The following is a 23,748-nucleotide window of genomic DNA, read 5'->3' on the forward strand; positions in this document are numbered from 1 at the left end:
AAAGTTGGCAACTGTGTCCAGAACCCCTTCTGGTGTAGCTCAGGAAACGCTGAATTTCCCCTAGACAGCCACAGGCCCATGAACTTTAAGTGACTGATAGATGATCTGAAAAGAGTGTTCTCAAATGTCCTTGATATGATTCAGTTTTCTAACTTAATATTGCTTCTGAGCACCATGTTGTCAGATGCAGTTAATGATGTCTCTTTATGATAGCATCAGCAGGACACCTGCCCCTGCCATCTGAGGACAGAGATGACTGCAAAAAGCCATTGTGTAAATTTTTTGTTTCAGAAGAGCTTGTGAATTCTGTTTCTTTATTACTTCATACTGAATTATATCTTATCATTAATGTCTGACTGAACTTGCGAATATGCATTTAATAAATAAATATATAAAAAAGTAAATCGTGATAACCGGAAGAGGGGGAGGCAGGTTATTTCTGTTTCTTCTGTGGAGCTTCGATATCCTCTGCTGGATGCTGCACTTAAACTTCTGGGCATAAATATATATATAGTATAAGAGTTTAATGGTGTTAGGCGCTAAGAGCCCTCAGCTTCCATAGACATTAATGGAAAGCAAAGGCACTCATTGCATTGCAGAAACAGACCTTATATGTACATTTAATATGTTAATATATTACCATTATGGAATTCTTACAATGCTGAAATAGCCTCACGAGGCACTGACATTTTTTCACTGAAGCATAGGGAGCACCTAGTGCCGACGCTAAGTTACTAAAAATTTCAGAATTTCTATTTTAAATATGATAAAGTAATCAAACAGAAGTGAGCACAAGTGAGTGTTTTGCAAATCCTGGCTTCACTGAGAGTTCCATATGCAGAGAGTTTCATAATAGGGACTAGAACATCTCACTCTCTCATTTCGTGTTCCCCATTTCAGTTACCTGAACTGAGCGTACTGAGAAATACACTGACTGATTGATTGAAAATCCTAAAATTACATGATAAATGCCACAATGATTCACAAAATGAAGAAGAAAATGTGGGCCATTAACAGGCCATATTTGCCTCAAAATGCTGGTTTGGTAAAAAGCTTTGGGGAAAAAAATAAATTCCAGTTGTTGAGTGTCACAAAGTGAGAAAAACCCATCCCATCTGTGACATAATTAGCTTGCCTCCCCAGGTGGGCAAGATGGAGGTCATGTGACTCAATCAGGACTTCTGGGGAAGAGCTAAGTGAAGAAACGTGTGTATGGGGCTGGAGAGGAGTTGTAGACCCTTGGAGAGGCCAGGCTGCAGGCAAGAAACCCTGGTTGTGGGGGTGGGATACAGAGCAAGAGAACAAACCCTCCTGGAGATGGGGCTGGGTCTAGCTGGAGACTGGAGTGATTTGTTTTGGATTATTAGGGAGAGATACCACTGAGTTCTGTTGCTGAAAGATTTTGGAAAAATTTGAGGCATGGTGCTGCAGAGCTACCCTAGGCCACCATCAGGTGCCCAGGAGCTGGCTGACTCTTATACATTTATGCATAAGTCCACCTACCACGTGGGAAGCCCAGACATTGCAAAATATACTAGTGCTTGAGACCCAGATAATGAAATTGTTTAGAAATTGACTAGAAACAGGAGAAACTGATAATAATTTAGGCCCCAATCCTGCAGCTGGATCTGTGCAGGTAATGGGGCCCCGGTGCCTCACGTAGGAGTGGAGGTAGTCCATGTGACTCTCATTGCAGGATCAGGGCCCTAAATTGTTGATGATAGCATAGCTAAGGCATGGTTATTTTAATAGGTTTTTTTAAAGCTGTTTAATATGAAGCAAATTGTGTAGTTATTGACAGGGTGGGTAACAAACAGCTGAGGAAAACAGATTATGAATTCTGTTTTTGTCTGCCAGCATGTGTCCACTAACTGCTAATAATCAATCTCTAATCTCTTTACAGATTTCAAACCTCTACATATATGACACTGTGCTTTTGTTGGCTAATGCTTTTCATAAGAAGCTGGAGGACCGGAAGTGGCATAGCATGGCTAGCCTGACTTGTATCAGAAAGAATTCCAAACCTTGGCAAGGAGGGCGATCCATGCTGGATACCATCAAGAAGGTACCTTCCTCCTATATTTCGTTCTCTTTAGTTTCTATTCCAGCGAGGAATAAATCCCATTTGATGAAAGGTGCTCTATTTTTGCTCGCAGCAGTGTCTTTCCAAAAGCAATAGCATTAGTGCAATGACAAAAAAAGTTCTAATGGAAAACTCTCCTTAAAGATTTTTTTGTTTTGTTTTGTTATTTTGTAATGGGCATATTTGAAAAAAAAATATTATGGTTGCTGAATATCAGACCCAGGGGTATTTCAAGCACAAAAAAAAAATCACATTATTATTATGCCTAGGAGGTAGGAAGGTAAAAAAAACACAGACCAATTTTTCTAGGATAATTGATATTAGAATTACAGTTCTTCCTTCGTCAGTAAAACAGTTTTTTTTTTAAAAAAAGGTTGGAACAATTGCATCCAGCTAATATTCTGTGCAATTCATTATTAAAATTCTGCAGGCATAATGTAATAGAATCATACAAATCAGAGCCAGAAAAACCCTATTAAGTCATCTAGTCTATACCCTGCCAGTACAGGATTGTTCTCTATGGTATAATTTATATTGCTTTGTCCAGCTTTGTTTCCCAAGGAAGCTGCTCTGTCCAGCTTCCACTGTTTCTCTTGGAATGTTATTTCATATCCTAATTATACTCAGGGTCAAGAAACCTTTTCTTGATACTCAGTCTAATTTTCTGGCATTTAATGTTATACAATTATTCCGAGTTGTCCCTTTCCTTTTTTTGTTGTTTATACCTTTCAAATATTTGTAGACTATCACCATGGCATTCCCTGGTTAGCACCAAGCCAAGAAATACATATTTTGTCTGTTTAATCTTTCCTCATAAGTCAGTGCAGCCGGATTCATAATCATATTAATATCTCTTGTTTGAAATCCTTCCAATTTGTCAATATTTTTCCGGTAATGATGTACATGCAGTGTATATTTACACAGTGCTGGCACTTCATATATTGTATTAATGAAGGAAAACTACATTGATTTTCAAAAATTACAAAATCGTTTAATCTTATTTTAAGAAGAATTAAAGTGTCTTTTTTTCAAAAGTCAGTTAACATAGAAAACATAACACTTTTTAAAGTAACAAGAGGCAGCTGTTTTGGGTCAGCTCCTAAGCCCTACCAGAGCAGGGTATACTTGGCAACAACAAAGATGGCTTCTTTCAACCAGCTTCATGCTGTTCCCAATCCTGGGGCCAATCTGCACTAATCCTGGTGTAAAGCAAAGTAGCCTCAGGCCCAGTTTGTATGATACTGACACCCATTCTGGTATCTGGAGTTCACCAGCATGTAGGGACACCTACGCCATGCCTTTTATACCAGGGGGCAGGAAGTAGCTTAAGTGCTTTTACAATGGTACTTAAGTTACCAGAGAAATCCATCAAGTAGATTTGGCTGCTCCTATGTTTATTTTATCTTAACACTACACCTTCTCAGTCTTGCTTGTTCCTAGGGTCTCCTTCCTCGGGAACTGTCTTTGCTAAATCCTAGCACGCACCCTTCTCTCTGAGGGCTACTTCCATTTACTTACTCATACCTGAGTGGGTCACTCAGCCAACAATCACACTTTACCTTTTCCCATCAGGATTAACACTTGTTATCTGAATGGGACATTTCAGACAAATATAACCAGCCGTGTCACATTCTCTAAACTGAGTCTAGGGATACACAGCCTTGAGAGAGACGGCTGACTGCATTTCTATTTTTTTTCTTAGCTTGCTTGTGACACGGACCATTCCAATTCTCCTGCATGAGCATCATTTTTGCTGTTTCTTACCACACTGTCAGCTTTTTGCTTTCAAATGCTGCAGCGTTTATTAAATTCTTTGCCATGTCATCCTCACTAACATTTCCAGTTTGTCTTTTTCCATTTCCTGCCTTTTATAACAGGATGATTAATAAAACAAAGTCCTCCCATGACCTTTCACACAAGACCTACACTGTGTGAAGATTAATCTGTGAAGCGATTCTCCTTGAAATATGAAGAGAAATGACCAATCAAAGGAAATATGAAAGTCTTTGAGAAGGCAGGAGCAAATTAAAACACTCTGTAAGGGATGTGGGTTAGACCACTCGTGAATTAACGGAAGGTGTGGTAATTCCTGAAATGTGCAGCCCTAGCCAAAGGTTGAGTTCCTTGCCTTTGTCTCTCCTGGCCCCGATTGCAAAAATTGGCTTTGGTGAGAAGCCAAAGTTTATAAACTGAAGGCACCTCTGAGTATTGTTTGTACTGTACTGTGTTGACAGAAGAGGATTCTTCAAGAGCAAAAGGCTACAGTTGTTCCAAAGCTGAAATCCAATCCAAATGCACAGGCTCCCATGTGTATGTAGCCCTCCACTTCCACACATGAACAGGAGCCTACGTTCATGGGCCAGTGCTGGAATTGCATGGAGAGGTGGCTTTCTCTCTTTATGCTATGCTTCCCTTTTCCTTTGAACACACAAAGCCCCTTTGTAGGAGTCTTGCAGGATCCCTACTTTGTAGTTTTGGTAGAATGCAGGCCAGACATGACTGTTGCTACCATAGGCAGACCATGTCTACGTCAAAAGTGGCAGAACTGATGGAAGTGGCAGAAAACTTTTTAAAAACAGACACCCTTTCCCTATTGAGGATTCCTTCATCTGCTTCCAATTTGGTCCGCGTGCTCTGCCTTTTTCCCTCCCTCATCCCTTGCCCTGGCATCACTGAACATCGAAGATCCAATCACACTCCCGATGTTCTCCTCCCCACTGAAGATCTCTCTCCTCGGTCCCCTTCAGCGAAGTGCAGCCCAGTGCTGAGCAAATGCTTAGGATTTAGCTGGCTCTGCCTTGTCTGAGACTAGATAAGACAGAGTGAGTTGAGCCCTGATGAGTGTATTAGCCGGGAGACATTCTGCTCTAGGACAGGAAAAAGACCCCCTCTTAGTCTCCTTCTGCCCATTTCCCAAAAGGGAGGGAGCAGTGACTAGGGTGTTTCTGAGAAAAGGCGGGGTTGTCTGAGAGCATTGGTGCATGTATGGCAATGTGTGTCAGAGTAGAAATGCTTGTGCGTATCTGGAAAGGGGCAGAGGCTATGTCTGGTGGGCAGGGTTTGTGTGTGTGAAAATGAAGAAAAGAGAATCTGAATAATAGGTTAGGTGGGGAGGACAATGAGTAAGAGTTTGTGGGAAGGGAGCAAAGAGAGAGCTGGGGAACCCCAGAAGAGAGCAGTGAGTTTGAAGGAGAGGTGGGTTCCTCAAACAGCACTGTATAGAAGGGAGGGAGAGAGGGAAAAATATGACACACTACAGGAAAAATAACTGTGAGAGGAAAACAGGATTAAAAAAGGAAGGGAATGTTTTCTGTCATATCGTTAAAGGAAATAAAAATGGGTAGATGCAATGAGAAGGAAGAAAATTGCAAAGGAGACATAGTAAAGTTTTCTTTTTAAAATGATTTGCAAGTAAGTGTAATGCTACTAGGGGACATGGTCCACCTACTGAACTTCACCTACTGTAGCTAAAAGCCCAGAGATGGGCTTGGGGCTTGGAGGCACCTGGGAATGTGAGAGAGACTTGCCCTGCTCAGGTGAATTTTTCCCAACCCAAAATTGTGGGTCTATATGGTAGGAGCGTTGGCAGCGTGGAGGCCAAGGCTCTCCATCTACATTCTCCTTGAATATAGGAGATTCCCCCAAGTTCCGTGGGTTTTGGTGGTGAACCAAAGAGAAAACCCTATCCCTCCTGCCATGAGGGAATATACAGATAACTCTGTGAACTAAAACTCAGATTTTCCACTCCCATATGCAGGTTAATTCTGCATTGGGAAAAATGGCACCGAATGGTTAGCTATTACACTTAGCTTCCAGTGAAAGTAAACAAACCCGTGGAAAAAAGCAGATTCTGCTCCCTGCCAATCTGTTGCAGTTGAATCTGATAAGGATGGGTGTGCTTAGGCGTGGATTTCTTGTCATTTCTAATCTAATTTCTGATTTGAAATCACTACTACTGGGCTTTTATTTTTCAATGCTTTTCATTCCGTTTCTAACCTCTCTTAGGCTGCAGAAAACCACAGTCTCCACAGTGCAAATTGGACTGATTTGGGGCTGAGACAAAGCTATTGTGTAATAGTATTTCCTCTCTAACTGCTATAGCTACGGTTCTGCCAGCCTTTGACATATGAATCCCCGTTCACAGCTCTGCCATAACCATTTGTCCAAGAGTAAAACTTCTTATATAATGTCTGGGTCCCACAGCTAAATATTTGTTTTTCCTTCACAAAAATCCATTTGGCTATTTTAAATGTAAGTATTCATATAAAAGAAATTGAGGTTATCAATTTTTAGTACTCCTCTATTAGCTGAGTATTCTAAACATGCAGTTTTTCATACCATAACTAGATGCTTATTGTGACTTTAAAATAAATGTGGGGCTTTAGAGAGCAGATGCATTGCACATTCTGTAACAGCGATTCACAAGATATTGGGTAGTGTTTTGGAATAATGGGCTCAAGGTATATAAACAACATTCACCTAGGTCTGTGAATGTAAATGCCTGCTTGCCTGCTTTGATTTGCACTGCCAGGCCTTATGCTTGGATAAAGTTCCTCCCTGACAGTAAATGGCAAAAGTACCTTCAGACCTTGTTGATGTCATTCCCTACAGTCTTTGCATTGCCTTTACGGGGCCTGATAAAGAATCTACTAATGAGCTTGTTGGGCTGCCATATCTTAGTTCTTTCTAACTCCAAGAAGTGGAATATCCATACCCTTCCCTGGCTAAGAGAAAGGCCTGAACAAGGGAACGAATGGAATAGGACTCAGAAGCTTGAGAAGGATTTCAAGCAACACACGGGTATGCTGCTCCATTCATAACACACGTGAAGCATAAACTGCCCTGTGGCTTTCAATCTGATAGGCATCAGGCAAGCCCAAACAGGAGTGTAGCATGGCCTAATATTGCAGGAGCTTCTGTGCCAGAAATGCCCACATGGCCAAGCGCTCATACAGCCAATTGCAGGCCCTTTGAGCTGAGTTGTGAGAGAAGCAGACTTTGACAAAAAGTGCTTTAGTGAGGAAAAGGAAGGATCACCATTCTGAGATCAGTAGGGGGACTGAGTCAGAGAAAAGTTCTCCCTCCTTCCAGGGCCAATCTGATAACTAGCCCAGTACTGTGTAGAAACAGCACATGTAACATGGCACACAGGTGGGGGTGATGACCTGCCCTTTGCTTGCCTAGAGTAGGCAAAAGAAAAGCCTGAGATTTTCCACACAGCTGATTTCTTCCTCTCTATCTGGGTTTCACCTAACCATTCAAGCTGGACCAAGATGGCTGTAAAGTCAGACTAAGGAAAATCTTTGCATCTAGGTAAAACACCTCAATGTATGTGACCTGACCATTGAAATCTGTGGGACTACTTTGATTTATATAATTGAGAATTAAAAAAGAAATTTTGAGTCAGATAAACTTGACGTTTCAGAAGTAAACTGAAAGCAAGAATCCCGTGCAAGAGGTAAAGCAAGTATAGAGCAGTACAGGAAAGGTAACAGTAAAAATGTGAAACGAAAAGGAGTACTAGTGGCACCTTAGAGACTAACCAATTTATTTGAGCATAAGCTTTCGTGAGCTACAACTCACTTCATCGGATGCATTCAGTGGAAAATATAGTGAGGAGATTTATATACACACACAGAACATGAAAAAATGGGTGTTATCATACACACTGTAAGGAGAGTGGTCACTTAAGATGAGCTATGACCAGCAGGAGAGTGGGATGAGATGGGGGAGAAAACCTTTTGTAGTGATAATCAAGGTGGGCCATTTCCAGCAGTTAACAGGAACGTCTGAGGAACAGTGGGGAGTCGGGGAGGGGGGTGGAAATAAACATGGGGAAATAGTTTTATTTTGTGTAATGACACATCCACTCCCAGTCTCTATTCAAGCCTAAGTTAATTGTATCCAGTTTGCAAATTAATTCCAATTCAGCAGTCTCTCATTGGAGTCTATTTTTGAAGTCTTTTTGTTGTAATATTGCGACCTTTAGGTCTGTAATCGAGTGACCAGAGGGACTGAAGTGTTCTCCGACTGGTTTATGAATGTTATGATTCTTGACATCTGATTTGTGTCCATTTATTCTGGAAAAGAAGCCCTTGAGGAATTCCACCATGATTTCAACAATTTCCATCCCACCATCAACCTCAGCCTGGACCAGTCCACACAAGAGATCCACTTCCTGGACACTACAGTGCTAATAAGCGATGGTCACATAAACACCACCCTATACCGGAAACCTACTGACCACTATTCCTACCTACATGCCTCCAGCTTTCACCCAGACCACACCACACGTTCCATCGTCTACAGCCAAGCACTACAATACAACTGCATTGGCTCTTACAACTACAGTACCAACCTGCTGAAGTGAAGAAACAAATTGACAGAGCCAGACGTCACCTACTACAGGACAGGCCCAACAAAGATAATAACAGAACGCCACTAGCCATCACCTTCAGCCCCCAACTAAAACCTCTTCAACGCATCATCAAGGATCTACAACCTATCCTGAAGTACATCACTCTCTCAAATCTTGGGAGACAGGCCAGTCCTTGCCTACAGACAGCCCCCCAACCTGAAGCAAATACTCACCAGCAACCACACACCACACAACAGAACCACTAACCCAGGAACCTATCCTTGGGAGTGGATGTGTCATTACACAAAGTAAAACTATTTCTCCATGTTTATTCCCCCCCCCCAATCCCGCTGTTCCTCAGACGTTCCTATTAACTGCTGGAAATGGCCCACCGTGATTATCACTACAAAAGGTTTTCTCCCCCCCTCCCCACCCCCGCTCTCCTGCTGGTCATAGCTCATCTTAAGTGATCACTCTCCTTACAATGTGTATGATAACACCCATTTTTTCATGTTCTGTGTGTATATAAATCTCCTCACTGTAGTTTCCACCGAATACATCCGATGAAGTGAGCCGTAGCTCACGAAAGCTTATGCTCAAATAAATTGGTTAGTCTCTAAGGTTCCACTAGTACTCCTTTTTTTTTTTGTGAATACAGACTAACACGGCTGCTGCTCTGCAACCTGTCAAAGTGTGAAGGACTGATGAGAGAGAAAGGTGGAGAACAAGAAGCAGTGGAAATCTGGGGGTTTTTTAGGTATATAAGATGAAGAGGGCAGGGAAAGGAACAAGCGTCTAAGAAATGGAGAGGCTGGTTAACTGGCAAAAGAAGTGAATATTTAAAAAGAAGCAATGGAACTTGCTTCTTACAAAAGACTGGATTGTAACTAGAGCTGGTTGGAGAAACTTCAGAAGACCCACATTCCCTCAGAATATGCAGTTCCATCAAACTCAGAATGCTTCACAAAATTGGGTCAGTTTTGCTGGAACTTTGTTTTGGAAGGAAACCGGATGGTGCGGGGGAAGAAGTCTCATTTCTACAATTTTGGAACAAAACATTTAGATGGATTTTGGTTTAAAGAGACTATTTATTTTGGAATTTTTGTTTTGTTTTGTATAATGCAAAGTTTAAAATGTCAGAATTAAAATGAAACATTTAGCTTCTATTAAAGCAAAACATTTCATTCAACACACACAAAAATCAGCATTTTCCTTCATGGAGCATTTTGAAAAGTTTAGTTTTCATTCTGACTCAGAACAAAGCCAAATTTCAAAATCGTTTGTAAAAAATGGAACTTGCACCCTCCACCCAGTTGTAATTTATAACTTTACTATCCAGTCTGAGAACCAGGCAAAGGATAGCTGTGCTGTTCCCAAACCAGAGCAGGAATCAGACACTGACTGTGTGAGTCACAGTCTGGTCAGTTTTCCCCTTTTGCGTTGACTCAGCTGTACTAGTTGGTGCATTGGATGGAAGGGTAGTGCCAAAGATGTGCATACACCCTGCCTGTCTGCATGGGAAGGGGAGTAGTGAAGGCTGCTCTCCCTTCTGTATAGGCGATGTGGGTAATGTGAATAAGGAGGCTTTGTTATAACCCCTACTCTCATGTATAGGCAGGCAAGATGGGTTCATGATTGAGCCCAAAGTTAGATAAAAGTTCGATAGCCAAAGAAATTGATATAAAACTCTTCAGAGGGAAAAATATTTTTAAAAAATAGGAGATCAAGGAATGGCACCATCTAACAATATTTCAGACTCAGATGGAATCTAGCTCAAATTCCTTGAGGGAAACCAGGACAAGAAATCTGTGACTCTTTAAAAGACACACAGTGCAATATTTAGAAAATATTCAGAACCAGGGGAAGTGGTAATAGACTCGAGAGAAAATTCTACCTGCAGTGTCATTTGTTGAAAATAGTAGCAATCCTCTGAGATGAATGCAGAATCTTGCTGTTTGCAATTATTGGAGCAGGAGAAATACTTGAGTGGGAATGCAAAAAAGGTGTTTGGTTGTTTCATATTTGTGCTGCCTTTTCCCCACTGTCTGTGAATGTTCAATACATAAATGTTTGTGAATTTCACACAGGAAAAAACAATTTTCACACCTTCATAGAGAGCTAACACAGGGAGTGTGCATCAGTTAAATCATACTGAAGCTGTTATAATTCATAAACATAATGCCCTGTTTGCAAAATATTTTAGAACAAAATAAACAGTTAAATTCATCAAGTAATTTATTCATTCAGAATGCATTTTACCAGCTCTGGCAATTAGTTTTAAATTTGCCTTTTTTTTTCCTTTAAAAGCAAATAATCTCAAGGACTCAAGCCTTGACTAATTTTATTTGTCAATAAAGACATTAGAATGTGAAGAAAATAAGGCAGTCACATAAAAGAATGATAGTGGTAGAAAATACTAATCTTCCTGACTAGTCTCAGAATAAATTAAAGTAGGATTATAGTGATTATTATGACTGAGGAAAAATGACTCCATATTATGGCATGTATCTGCGCTCTTCACCACCCCTACCGTCATGTCTTCCCAATCACATTTGTTTAGTTTACTGATTTTAAAAAAAAAGTGTTTACCACTCCTCGCACCGTAGAGCCCATCTATCTGTGGAAGAGCAAAGCTGTATTTTATTCTGCATCATGAATCATCTACAGATTTGCCTTCTAAATTCTGATTCAGAATTTGTTATTGTTAGTGATGATGTATGAAGCAGAAGGGACACGGTTTGTTTTTTTCAGATAGTGGATTAAGCTTGCATTGCTGGCAGTTAGAAATATAGTGTTTTGAAGTTGTAAACTGAGCAAATGTGATACTGCAGACATTGATGGAAAATAAATATGCAACACAAGGATGTAATGTTTACAGTCATTTTTGTGTGCATGCCCACACTTTAAAAAGGAGGATGTTTTTAAAAGAAACAGTGAGGATAAATATCTTACAGTGGATTGGCAACCTGGCTTTTCCATATAAGGTCCCACATGTGCTGTAGAAGTGTTGTGTTAAGTAACAATATAAAACATTTGTTCTTGCCAGCGTAAATGGGACTAAGCCATGTTTTAATAGTGTTCCCAAATCTTGCAACAGCTGTGCAAAATTGAAGGCACGATTTAGGAACATGGCTGAAGCACTATTGAATCTTGACAACCGTTGTTCTTCACAGTTTTAACCATGTCAGGACATCACTCATTTGCAACAGGATCTTCTAGCTCAGTAGCTTTATAATGTAGATCATAATGTAATGTTTTCATTTGGTTTGTTTTTGTTTCAAATTAATCCCTTTCCTAAAATAATTTGAATGTTATTACAAACTTATTTGACTGTCTCAGCTATTATCCTAATGACCACAGTAAAACAGAGAGAACTTTGAGGAATCTCTTCACATAGAGAAAATCAAGGAGGCCGTTAAACCAGTGCAATCCTATACATGACCAGTTCCTTTACATGCACCCTCTGCCATGCTGTGCAGCAGGGACAAAATCCACAATACAAACCTAATGGCTTCACTTGCTGGAGAAAGGTAACTAGGCAGGGTAATTGGCCTCCTCCCCCAAATAGTTTTGACTAGGGCTGTTGATTAATCACAGTTAATTCACGTGATTAACTCAAAAATTAATCATGATGAAAAAAATTAATCGTGATTAATGACAGTTTTAATTGCACTGTTAAAAAAATACAATACAAATTGAAATTTATTAAATATTGTGGATGTTTTTCTACATTCTCATATACATTGTATTGTGTTATAATTGAAATCAAAGTGTATATTTTATTACAAATATTTGCACTGTAAAAATGATAAAAGAAATAGTATTTTTCAATTCACCTCATACAAATACTGTAGTGCAATCTCTTTATTGTGAAAGTGCAACTTACAGTTGTAGATTTTTTTGTTACATAACTGCATTCAGAAACAAAACAATGCAAAACTTCAGAGCCTATGAGTCCATTCAGTCCCACTTCTTGTTCAGTCAATCGCTAAGACAAACAAGTTTGTTTTATGTTTGCAGGAGATAATGCTGCCCTCTTCTTATTTATAGTGTCGCCAGAAAGTGAGAACATGCATTTGTATGACACTTTTGTAGCTGGCATTGCAAGGTCTTTACTTGCCAGATATGCTAAACATTCATATGCTGCTTCATGCTTCGACCACCATTCCAGAGGACATGCTTCCATGCAGATGATGCTGGTTAAAATAAATGTGTTAATTAAATTTGTGACAACTCCTTGGGGGAGAATTGTATGTCTCCTGCTGTAGTACCCACATTCTCCCATATATTTCATGTTATAGCAGTCTCAGATGATGACCCAGCACAAGTTGTTCATTTTAAGAACACTTTCACTGCAGATTTGACAAAACGCAAAGAAGGTACCAATGTGAGATTTCTATTGATAGCTACAGCACTCGACCCAGTGTTTTAGAATCTGAATGGCTTTCCAAAATCTGAGAGGGATGAGGTGTGGAGCGTGCTTTCAGAAGACTTAAAAGAGCAACACTGTAATGCAGAAACTACAGAACCCAAACAACCAAAAAAGAAAATCAATCATCTGCTGGTGGCATTGGACTCAGATGATGAAAGTGGACATGCGTCGGTCCACACTGCTTTGGATTATTATCGAACAGAACCCATCATCAGCATGGACGCATGTCCCCTGGAATGGTGGTAGAAGCATGAAGGGACATGTGAATCTTTAGCACATCTGGCATGTAAATATTGTGCAACACTGGCTACAAGAGTGCCATGAGAACGCCTGTTCTCGCTGTCAGGTGACATTGTAAACAAGAAGTGGGCAGCATTATCTCCTGCAAATGTAAAACAAACTTGCTTGTCTTAGCGATTGGCTGAACAAGAAATAGGACTGAGTGGACTTTCAGGCTCTAAAATTTTACTTTGTTTTATTTTTGAATGCAGTCTTTTTTACACAATTCTACATTTGTAAATTCAACTTTCATGATAAAGAGATTGCACTACAGTACTTGTATTAGGTGAATTGAAAAATACCATTTCTTTTGTTTTTTTACAGTGCAAATATTTGTAATAAAAAGATAAATATAAAGTGAGCACTGTACACTTCGTATTCTGTGTTGTAATTGAAAGCAATATATTTGAAAATGTAGACAACGTCCAAAAATATTTAAATAAATGATATTCTATTATTGTTTAATGGTGCTGTTAATCGCGATTAATTTTTTTAATCGCTTGACAGCTCTTGTTTTGACTCCAAAAAGATCCACACAGCAGACAGACTATGTGGGAAAGGGAAACGTGGCTAGGAAGAGAAGTTGCATTAAGTGATATTCCCTTCCACCACATGAATCTTAAGCAGTAAAACATGAAGGAGGTTAATCTGGCTGCATGTTTTGTACACATTAGGCCACAGAGAACACCATGGTCTAGCCAGTCAGTGACAGCATTATTACTGGCTCAGTCACGCTGACCTGGCTGGAGGGAGAGTGCTTCCACAAAGCTGAACAAATGCTGAGGGGTTGACATTTTTACCAGATGGCTCTCTGCTCTTCTGTATGGTTTTATGGTGCCACCTCCTGCTTACTCCATGCCGCCAGCATCAGAAGGAAGAAGTTTCTCACATAATCGAAGATCAGTTATTGTTACATTATCTTCCCAAAACCACGTGATAGCACAAATGTGTTCTAATTATAGACCAGACTCCATTATAAATGAGGATCTCAAAATATACAGAAATATTTAAAAAACAGGTGAATAAGCAGAGACGTACTGTTATGCATACGACTTAAATTCAGAATGAGGACAGAAACAACACCAATTAACTTTATCTGACTGTACGATATATCTTCTTTTCTCCACAATTCCAGCCACTTAAGAACCTGGGCAAATCAACCATAACCCCCACCTTTTTTGGGGGGGTACTGATGCCATACAGACTCTGGCAATGAAACCTGTTTGTCAGCACTGGGAAAGGAAAATGTTGGAAGTGCTGTTGGATGCAATTTTTTAGATATCCTATTTTATCAGAAATGTAGTTCATAGAATCATAGAATATCAGGGTTGGAAGGGACCCCAGAAGGTCATCTAGTCCAACCCCCTGCTCAAAGCAGGACCAATTCCCAGTTAAATCATCCCAGCCAGGGCTTTGTCAAGCCTGACCTTAAAAACCTCTAAGGAAGGAGATTCTACCACCTCCCTAGGTAACGCATTCCAGTGTTTCACCACCCTCTTAGTGAAAAAGTTTTTCCTAATATCCAATCTAAACCTCCCCCACTGCAACTTGAGACCATTACTCCTCGTTCTGTCATCTGCTACCATTGAGAACAGTCTAGAGCCATCCTCTTTGGAACCCCCTTTCAGGTAGTTGAAAGCAGCTATCAAATCCCCCCTCATTCTTCTCTTCTGCAGGCTAAACAATCCCAGCTCCCTCAGCCTCTCCTCATAACTCATGTGTTCCAGTCCCCTAATCATTTTTGTTGCCACCTTCAAATGCTACAGCATTCCTGCCTCATTCCCTGCAAATACCATGATGTTTTACTTAATTTCCTTATTGTCACAGGGCTTACTACTCACCGCTGTGGCACCTTCTTGTAGCTCAGCTGCAGATGAGCTCTCTACCAGTCTGACTCCCCCTCCTTGGATTGCACACCCTAGGGCATCTCTTTCCGGATGTGATTGTTCACGGTTCATGACGGAGTGTGCTCCCTCTTCATGGCTTGTCCCTTCAGATAGTCACTCTAGTTTTTCCCTTCCGGGATATCAAAGTCCCTTTAGATAAACTGTCTCAAGCAGTCTACTTATCCACAGCCAAGGCTGTGCCACTTCTCTAGGTGCTGGTAGAGGAATCCGGGCTCACCCACTCCAGGGACCCTATGTCTAGCAACCATGGTCTATACAATCTCAAACCCTGTTGCTGTTCCCCTGGGCTCCTTCCTACCTTTCCTCCCTATTTTTCAGCCCCCTGCTGGGTCACCACTGGAGTGTCTTCTGCTTACTGTGGCTACTTTACCTCCTCTCAGGTTCTTGCCATTCCCAGTCTGTATTCCCAGGCATGATCCCAGGGCTTATTTTCCTGTAGAACTTCTCCTTGTCTCTTGCCAATTCCCCTCCTCTCTAAGGAGAGATTTCAGAGCTACTGCTGTCCCCATCTTTTTTTGTTTTTTCTGTTGTTTTATGGTACAGCAGACTCAGCATGTGAGGCTATGAGCATCACCTACTGCAGTTTTTGCATTTAAAAAAAAATCTGTATCCTCCTACCCAGTCCTGTAGCATTTGAAAAGCTAAGTAATGCCTTTTTAATTCTACCCCTCTTTCCTGGTACTCTCTCCAATCCCTTCAGACTATATTCTTTTACCTGAAGGGTTTCGGTTCTTCATAGAGAATCTTTCTTTCTATGTCATTCTGCCTGCATTGCTACAGCAGATACTCAACTGTTTCTTGGACTTTGTGTGTATCGCACAATGCATCTTTGTGCTTTGTTTAGTAAATATAAATTACCATTCAGCTCACAATGACCTGTGTGATAGACCCAGACCAGTTCACTTCTTTTATCATAGCTATTAAGTAGCCCATTATCCTCAACTTTAAGATGTATTTCGTAGAACCCGCATCCTTTTTTCCTCTTAGGTCCATGTTTCTTGCCATTCCTTCTTAAGTTCCCTCTTAACCAAGCTTTTGAAGTTCCATTTATTCAGCGGGACTGTTAAATCAACCTCCTAGTTTTTAAGGCATTTTTTGGCTGCTTTATCTGCCATTTTGTTGCCCGGAATCCTAACGTGTGATGGAATCTGCCCTATTACTGTGGTGTACCAAGTTGTACTATCTCTGTAGTTAAGAACAGTATTTTATTGATTAAATCATTCCTGCTTTTTGAGGCTTCCTTCCTAATTGCCATTACACCTGACAAAGAGTCAGATAGGATAGAAATCATAGTTGGGTATACATCCCTTGTCCAGGTCAGTGCCAACAGTGTGTCTGTCAATTTGGCTGTCATAATACCCCAAAATTAGATAGTCTCACAAATCTTTTAATTCCAAGTTCAAGACTATAAAGGGCCATTCTGACTAACTGTGTTGTCATCCCTAGATCCATCAGTGTAGATTTGGCAATGCTGACCTCATTTGCCCTGTACAAACTCATAAACTGTGTTGTTGTCATATTTGACGGCCATGCTCTTCCCTTTGTTTTCTCATATAATTTCAAATCCACAATTGGAGAGACAACCATCCAATCATAGTTTGATTTCACACAATTAAAGATTTTAATTTCTTCTAGACCTTCCTTTTCATCCAAATATTTTTCTCACCTTTTGACTGTTACCCTGTGGGAGTTTGTGGAGCCCTGTTACTTTTTGTCTAGTTAATTCCCAACAGTCCTCATCTATTATTCTAGTATGCTTATCTCCACTATTTCCATTAACCTTAGCCCAAAAGGTCAACTCTAAACTATTTCATCCTTCAATTATTAGGCATTTCTCTGGTTGCTATCTGCAGCACACACAACGGAGTCCTAATATTCATACCACATGCACTTCATGGAGCTTAGGCTTGGATCAGCTCTAATTTTTTTTTAGTGTTGATTGAGAAGCTGAATTAAAGGTTTGGCATCCATAATCTAAAACTGATGCCCCATATACTGTCAGCAACGTGTTATCTGCACCCCAGTTGTTCTCAGCAATACCTTAAGCAGATTTATCCTATCTTTACATTTAGTCTTGATATTATCTGTATGACCCTTCCAAGTTAGTTTGTTATTGAATATAACTCCAAATAATGTAAAATTTTGAACCACCTGTATTTTTTCTGTAAAGAGATATAGATTACATTCTTCCCCAATCTTCCTTTTTGTGAAGATCATTCCCTTTGTGTTCGCAAGGGAGAACATAAATCCCCAAATATCTCCACCTTCTCAAATCCACCTGAGCATCTCGTAGTTTCTCTCCACAGCTATGTTAAGTCTTCTGTGTTTGGCCCGTATAACACAGTCATCCACAGATAGAGTAATACCTATTCCTTCCCCTATATTCTCTGTGAGATCATTAATCATAATGTTGTAACAAGGTTAGGCTGATAACACTCGCCTGTGGAATGCTGTTAGTAAGTTTATAAATATTCTGCAAAGCCACCCCCTACCCTGACTTGTATGGTTCTGTCATTTAAATAGAACCAGAACATTCTTCCTCTTATTCCAACTGCATCTAGTATACAGCAAGCCTTCCCTCTGTAGCATGTCATAGGCTTTTTCAATGTCCAAAAAGACAGCTACCATAACTATCTGTTCCTTGTGATTTTTTGTCTTAATGTTTCTAATCTTACAATATGATCAACTGTGTATCATCCTTTCCTGAAACCACTCTGTACACAGTTTATACTTTCAGTTTGACCAGGTATGCTACTAAACACTTGTATCATTTTCTCCCTAATATTGCCCACATAGAATGTGAGGGCAATAGGTCTATTTGCCTCGGGTCTTATGCCTATTTTGCCAGGTTTTCCTGTTGGTGTAGTCACTGCTTGCTTCCATTCTGACAGTGGTATTCCTTTTCCCCATGTATTATTATGTAATTTCAATCAAGCTCCTAAACTCCCTTCCGGTAGGTGCTTAAGCATTGCATTGTATATGCTATCTTTACCTGGAATTGTACTTTTACTTGTGTGTGTAGCATTTTTTGAGTCCCTGCATGCTGAAATTTTCTTTTAGTACACCATTTATATAATCTACCCAGCTATATAAGAACTCTCAATTTTTTGTTCACGCTTTACTTTGATGTGTATAACTACTAACTTTTTGGAACTCTTGAGCTAAAATGTCTGCTTTTCCTAAGTTAGAACTTTTGACTTTATCATTTACTATAAGACCAAGTAAGTATAAATTTGTTTTTACTCCATACACCATTTGTTTTTAACTTTTCTACATCTCTGAAACCTTGAAATCTTTGTTCATTTTCCCACAGTACTTTCTCCAAGTCTTTCTTTGCCTTTTTAATTCTTTGTCAACATAATTAAGACCTTCCTTTATAAGTACACAGACTCCTCCTCTTGTATTTTTCTGTCATGTCTGACTACGTCGTATCCTGAATTTCTAAACTTGAGGTTTCTCACTAACCATGTTTTTTGTACACCTATCACATCTGATCTGTTTTTTTTTCCATTTCAAAAACAGTGCTCCTTAATTCCTGACCATGTGTAAATACATTATGTGCATTCCAGCAAAAAAAAAATAGAACCATGTTGTTTAAATACATTACCTTCATTTAAAATTGCAGTAATACGGTCTATTGAGAGAGTGCTTATATACAAATATTTATGTGCCGCTTTTGTTATAATTTTTATTCTTTTAGTTGTCTTCCTTGTATGTAAAGAGCAACTAATCACTTCTGTCCTAAATACGATATATTTCTCTTTGCCTACAAGCAGTACATCTTCATCTGTTCCCCTTATTTTACCTTTCCTGCCCTGAACTGTACTGCTGTTGTACCAGTAGCTGTTCTCCCTCTCTGGTATTTTCCTCTTTCTCCACATTCCAGTGTAAATATCTTTTGGTAGCTTCTGCATAGGATATTTTATGGATAGTTTTAATGTTCTCTGTGTCTCTAGTTCATTTTGCTGTAGGCTGCACTGTGCTTATCTCCACAATTGCTGCAGTTTAGGTTCTGTTTCTTCCATACAGTTCTCTCACAAGTGTTCTGCTCCACATCTACCACAACTCATTTTCCCCTTACAGACAACTGGCACATGCTCAAACCTTGGAAATTTATAACATTTCAAAGGGGTCGGGATATGTGCTTTAACCCAGTAGCATTGATATCCTATATTAACCTAATAAGGCAGCGTTTTACCTTTAAATGTTGTTCATATGGCCTTGAATGGTTTCTGTTCTCCCCTTTTCCTGTTTATCGGTTGCTTAACCAACAGCAATTGGTCCTCACCTATATCCCTTTCAATTTTATCCTCAGTCATCCCTTGTGAAACCTCATACCTTACTCCTCTTTCTTCTGTCACACACTTAGGTAGCTGGCAAATTACTTTTATTTTCCTTAGTAGTTTTAAGAAGTTTCACAGACTGTTTCTACTTTGCCTAATCACAGTGTAAGCTATGACTGCGTGTTGCGGCGAGGGGCTGGTACTAGCTGGACAAGGAAAGTGAAATGGGAGCTGGGGGGTGGAAGGGAGATTTAGGACTTGGGGTGGAGGGGCTGGGACTGGTTGGACAAGTGGACTAGGAACTGGGTAAGGAAACAAGTGGGGTGGGGAAGCCGGTTTTAGGGGTTACAGTGCGATTGGATGAGGGAGGGGGGAGGCTGGGACTGGTTGGACAAGGAACCATCGGGGAGACTTGAGGCCACGTCTTCAGTAGAAACGTGGCAGGGGCACAGCCACAGCACTTCGGGATGGACACTCTTGACAGTGAGACAAGGCGGTCTCCCATTGCTGTCGTAAATCCACCTCCCCCAGAGGTGGTAACTAGGTCAACAGAAGAAAAATTCTGTCAAATTAGTGCTGTCTACATGGGGAGCTAGGTTGGTTTAAGTACTTCACTCAGGGGTGTGGATTTTTCACACCCATGAGTGATGTCACTGGGTTGACCTAACTTTTTAGTATAGACCTGCCCTGAGACTGGATGAGGAGCCTGGGGAGAAAGACTGGAATTAGGAGCTAAGGAGGAAGAGGAAGGAGGATGACTAGAGACCAGGAAGAAAGGGAGAGAGACAGATTGAATGAGGAGCTTGGAGAGGGAAACTAGGACTGATTGTGCAGGGAGATTTCTTGGGGCCCCCAGGACTGTGAGTCACCCTGTTACCACCTGCCTACAGCATGAGGAATCTTCCCTGTGTCTTCCTAGCACAACCAGCTTATCAGCCATTCAAGCACCCTCCTCTGGGCTACATGAGCTATGTCTTTGCCTTGTGGGTTGACAAATGATGCACCGCAGCCCCCTGTCACCTGTGGTATTCAGTCCCTATCAATAGATACCCACAGAAATCCCAGATCCTCTATTCTCAAAGTTAACCAGTTTCACCTTAGACCATAGCTCCTGTATTGTGCACAGCACTTGAGTTCAATTATAAAACAAAGGACATTTAAGAAAAAACGGAAATTAAAATAAAAATCAGTTAAGATAGGAACAACCATACTGTCAGACCACTGATTTATCTAACCCAGTATCCTGTCTTTCCAGAGTGGCCAATGCCAGGTGCCCCAGAGGGAATGAACAGAACACTTCATCATGAAATGATCCATCCCCTGTCATCCATTCCCAGCTTCTGGCAAACAGAGGCTAGGGACACTTGAGAGCATGGTTTTGCATTCCCTGTAAGAAAGGATAACAAATGGTTACATATAAAACAAAATTGTAACACACTTTCTAGAGACTAAACTTAACTAACAAGGCATTCCCCTAGCTCCTACAAAATAGCTTACCACAAATAATTTCCCCAGTTATTCAATAAGATTAGCTGAGACCTCTTCTCATAAAATCAAGCTCAAAGGCCGCTTGTCCCCACAGATTGAATGTTTGTATGTACCCCAGAGATAGTTCTAAAAGTTCACTGTGTTACCCCTAAACAAGATAACTCCTGCTGTTTCCCTCATCCTATTAATTTCCTGTCTTTGAAGATTTTACAATCCTTCATTAGCATTTGGCTCAGTGGATGAATGGATGCCCATTGTGAACCATACAGTACTCCATTTGCATATAACCAGCCGGAGTGAGGGAAGCGTCCATTCCCCCTTGTCTGCCAGGAGTATGTGGATTATTGGGAATGGGCGTCAGGGGATGGATCACTTTATGGTTACTTGTTCTGTTCATTCTCTCTGGGGCACCTGGCATTGGCCACTGTCGGAAGACAGGATACTGGGCTAGATGGACCTTTGGTCTGACTCAGTATGGCCATTCTTATATTCTTATTACCTTTTGGTGATCTGTCTGTCTTAACTCTTAGACCTAGGGAATGTAATTTTAGCATATATACATAACTCCTTAAATATCTATCACTCCTATATACTTCTTGCAGTGATTAAGAGGAGCAGTATGACACAGTCTTTCATTAGAGTTCTTACATGAATGATGTCATCAAGAGGCCCCAAGTCATAAAGACAAAGACTGGGAGCATGTGATCTGATAGAGTGTGGGGGGGAGAAGAAACAGGAGTGGGACAGAGACAGATTGGCAGGGACAGGACAGAAGGGGTCATGCTTGAGGAAAATATTACGAGAACTTCTGCCCCCTAGATAACACCACCCTGCAGATCTTGGAATGGAGTGATGTTTCCTGAAACTCACCATTCCCCTGCTGTCAGCAAATATCAGTGAAATCTACTGGCAATGCGTGAGTCTGATCCCCTCAGTGTTGGTCCACGTAGAGATGACAAGCTATTATTGCTATCTGTTCTTCATTAGCTCAAAAGTGCAGAGACCTGTGTCAGGGATCTAAGGTTGCACCACTGCTGATGATGTGTGGGTGTTGGTATAATGCCTCGTGATTGATTTTCTGTTTTCTCAGCCTGCTTTTTTAAAAGCACAGGAAATTAAACAAAATAAAAAGAACAACGTTTGCCAAGTCAAATACTCAGTCTTTAATTACATGATCACATATATTTTTTCCATAGAACCCTTGCCTCATTTAGAGCACAGGCTGGACCTGCCCTGTGGATGAATAAGGGTTGTGTAGTAAAGAAGACAAGTGTGTATAGGACCCTTGCTTCATCTGTTGCAAAAGATGGAATGCATCTCGGAAATGAGGCAGAGGTCTGTAATAAGAGAAGGAATGGTCTTATGGTTGAATACTGCCCTGGAGAATTTGATTCTGTCCCTGACTCTGCCACAGATTTCCTATGTGATGGTGACTAAGTCACTGAAACCAAGCTTTCACAGGTGGTCTTTGTGTGTTCCTCATTTTCTAGGAACCCTAGAGTCAGTACTGCTGAGCACTCTGCTGCAACTGAAGCCAATGGGAGCTTTGCTTTGAATATATGAAGTGAGGTATAGTGCTAAGTACTCTGAAAAAACAAGTCCTAGGTGTCTCAGACTGGGCACCTAAAACTAGCGGATGCTTTTTACCTTAATCTCTGCTTCAGTTCTCCATCTGTAAAACTGGGATAGTGCTACCCGCTCATTCCACAGGGGTGTTTTGAAAATAGTTTCATTAATGTTTGTGAAGCAAGTAGATGCTGTAATGTTGAGCATCACAGAAAAAGCCAATGAGAAAATGAATAATTTGTCTTCAGAGTAGGGTTTGAATAGTGTACAGTAATTAAGGTCTAAGCCAGACACTGAACAATAAAGATAAAACAAAATATTGACTAGCTGCTCATTAATTGAGCACTGTGCATCCTGTGCACTGAATGAGGCAGGAGTGCTGTGATAAAAATAGTATGTGATCACATAATTAAAGACTGTATCATAATGTATTTGCACAAAGAGGTCAAATTAAGGTTGCAGAGACAACCTTAACGCTGATGTTTCCTAACTTTTGACTGTTCGGCTTTGCAACCTTAATAATTTTCTTTTAATTGACTTTTGGGTGTCATTTCCTAGGATTTTTTTTAAAAAAAGCAAAACAGAAAAAGAGGAAAAATAAGCACACATAAATTCCATTATATGGCATCATATTGAAGTCCCTATTATTCATAACAGAGGTGGAAACGTAAGATCCACCACTTGAGCTAACAGAGTAATTAATAGCAATAGTAGTTTGAGATCCTCAATGTGGACCAGTTTGAGATCCTCAATGTGGACCAGCACTAGACTGGGCTTTCACAGTGGGTGACTCAGACATTTGCTTATAGCAGAGAAATGGTAACACTCAGGGATGTTGGGTTGTATTCTAGGCTCTGGCGGGAAGTATGCTTTAGTAGGAATATACTCTTCTTCCCTGTTCCCTCCAATATGTCCCTGTCCCAGCCCTGTCTCTTTCCCCACCACTGGCTTCTCATCTGAGTCCCATTCTCCTCACATTGTCCATGCCAATCTGCACTCCTCAGGTCTTCTGATCTCAGTCGCAGTCTCCTTGCTCAGTAACTCCTAGCCTCATGCCCTCCAGACTCTCTGTCCTTGCCTCCTTACTCAGCCAGTCTGTTTCCTCCTTCACACCCTGACCTGTGTATCTTCCTCTTCACCCCACCCTCCAGTGTCCAGCTGCCTCTCCCCACATCTGTGTTACAGGGAAAGTCTGGGTTTGCCTCTGTAGCCCTGGGCTGGAGGGAGAATGCTCAGTCGCTCTGGTGGGGATGGTCAGTGTGGTCAGCACTAGGAGAGACTCGAGCATGCTCCGTGAGGATGGAATCTTTGAAGATTTTAGCTGCTAAACTCTATAATTTAGCTGAATTTGG

General features: G+C 40.7%; 1 protein-coding gene across 1 annotated transcript in view; it reads left to right on the plus strand.

The window, feature by feature from the left end:
* The window catches only part of GRID2 (glutamate ionotropic receptor delta type subunit 2), a 1,023,752-nt gene that overhangs the window by 679,472 nt on the left and 320,532 nt on the right, over positions 1-23,748 (plus strand). The window contains exon 7 of the mRNA XM_073340701.2: positions 1,904-2,065. Within this exon, the coding sequence (XP_073196802.1) occupies positions 1,904-2,065 (162 nt within the window). The remainder of the gene's footprint in view (positions 1-1,903; positions 2,066-23,748) is intronic.

This window comes from Lepidochelys kempii, chromosome 4, assembly GCF_965140285.1.
Source record: "Lepidochelys kempii isolate rLepKem1 chromosome 4, rLepKem1.hap1, whole genome shotgun sequence".
Taxonomy (NCBI): Eukaryota; Metazoa; Chordata; order Testudines; family Cheloniidae; genus Lepidochelys; species Lepidochelys kempii.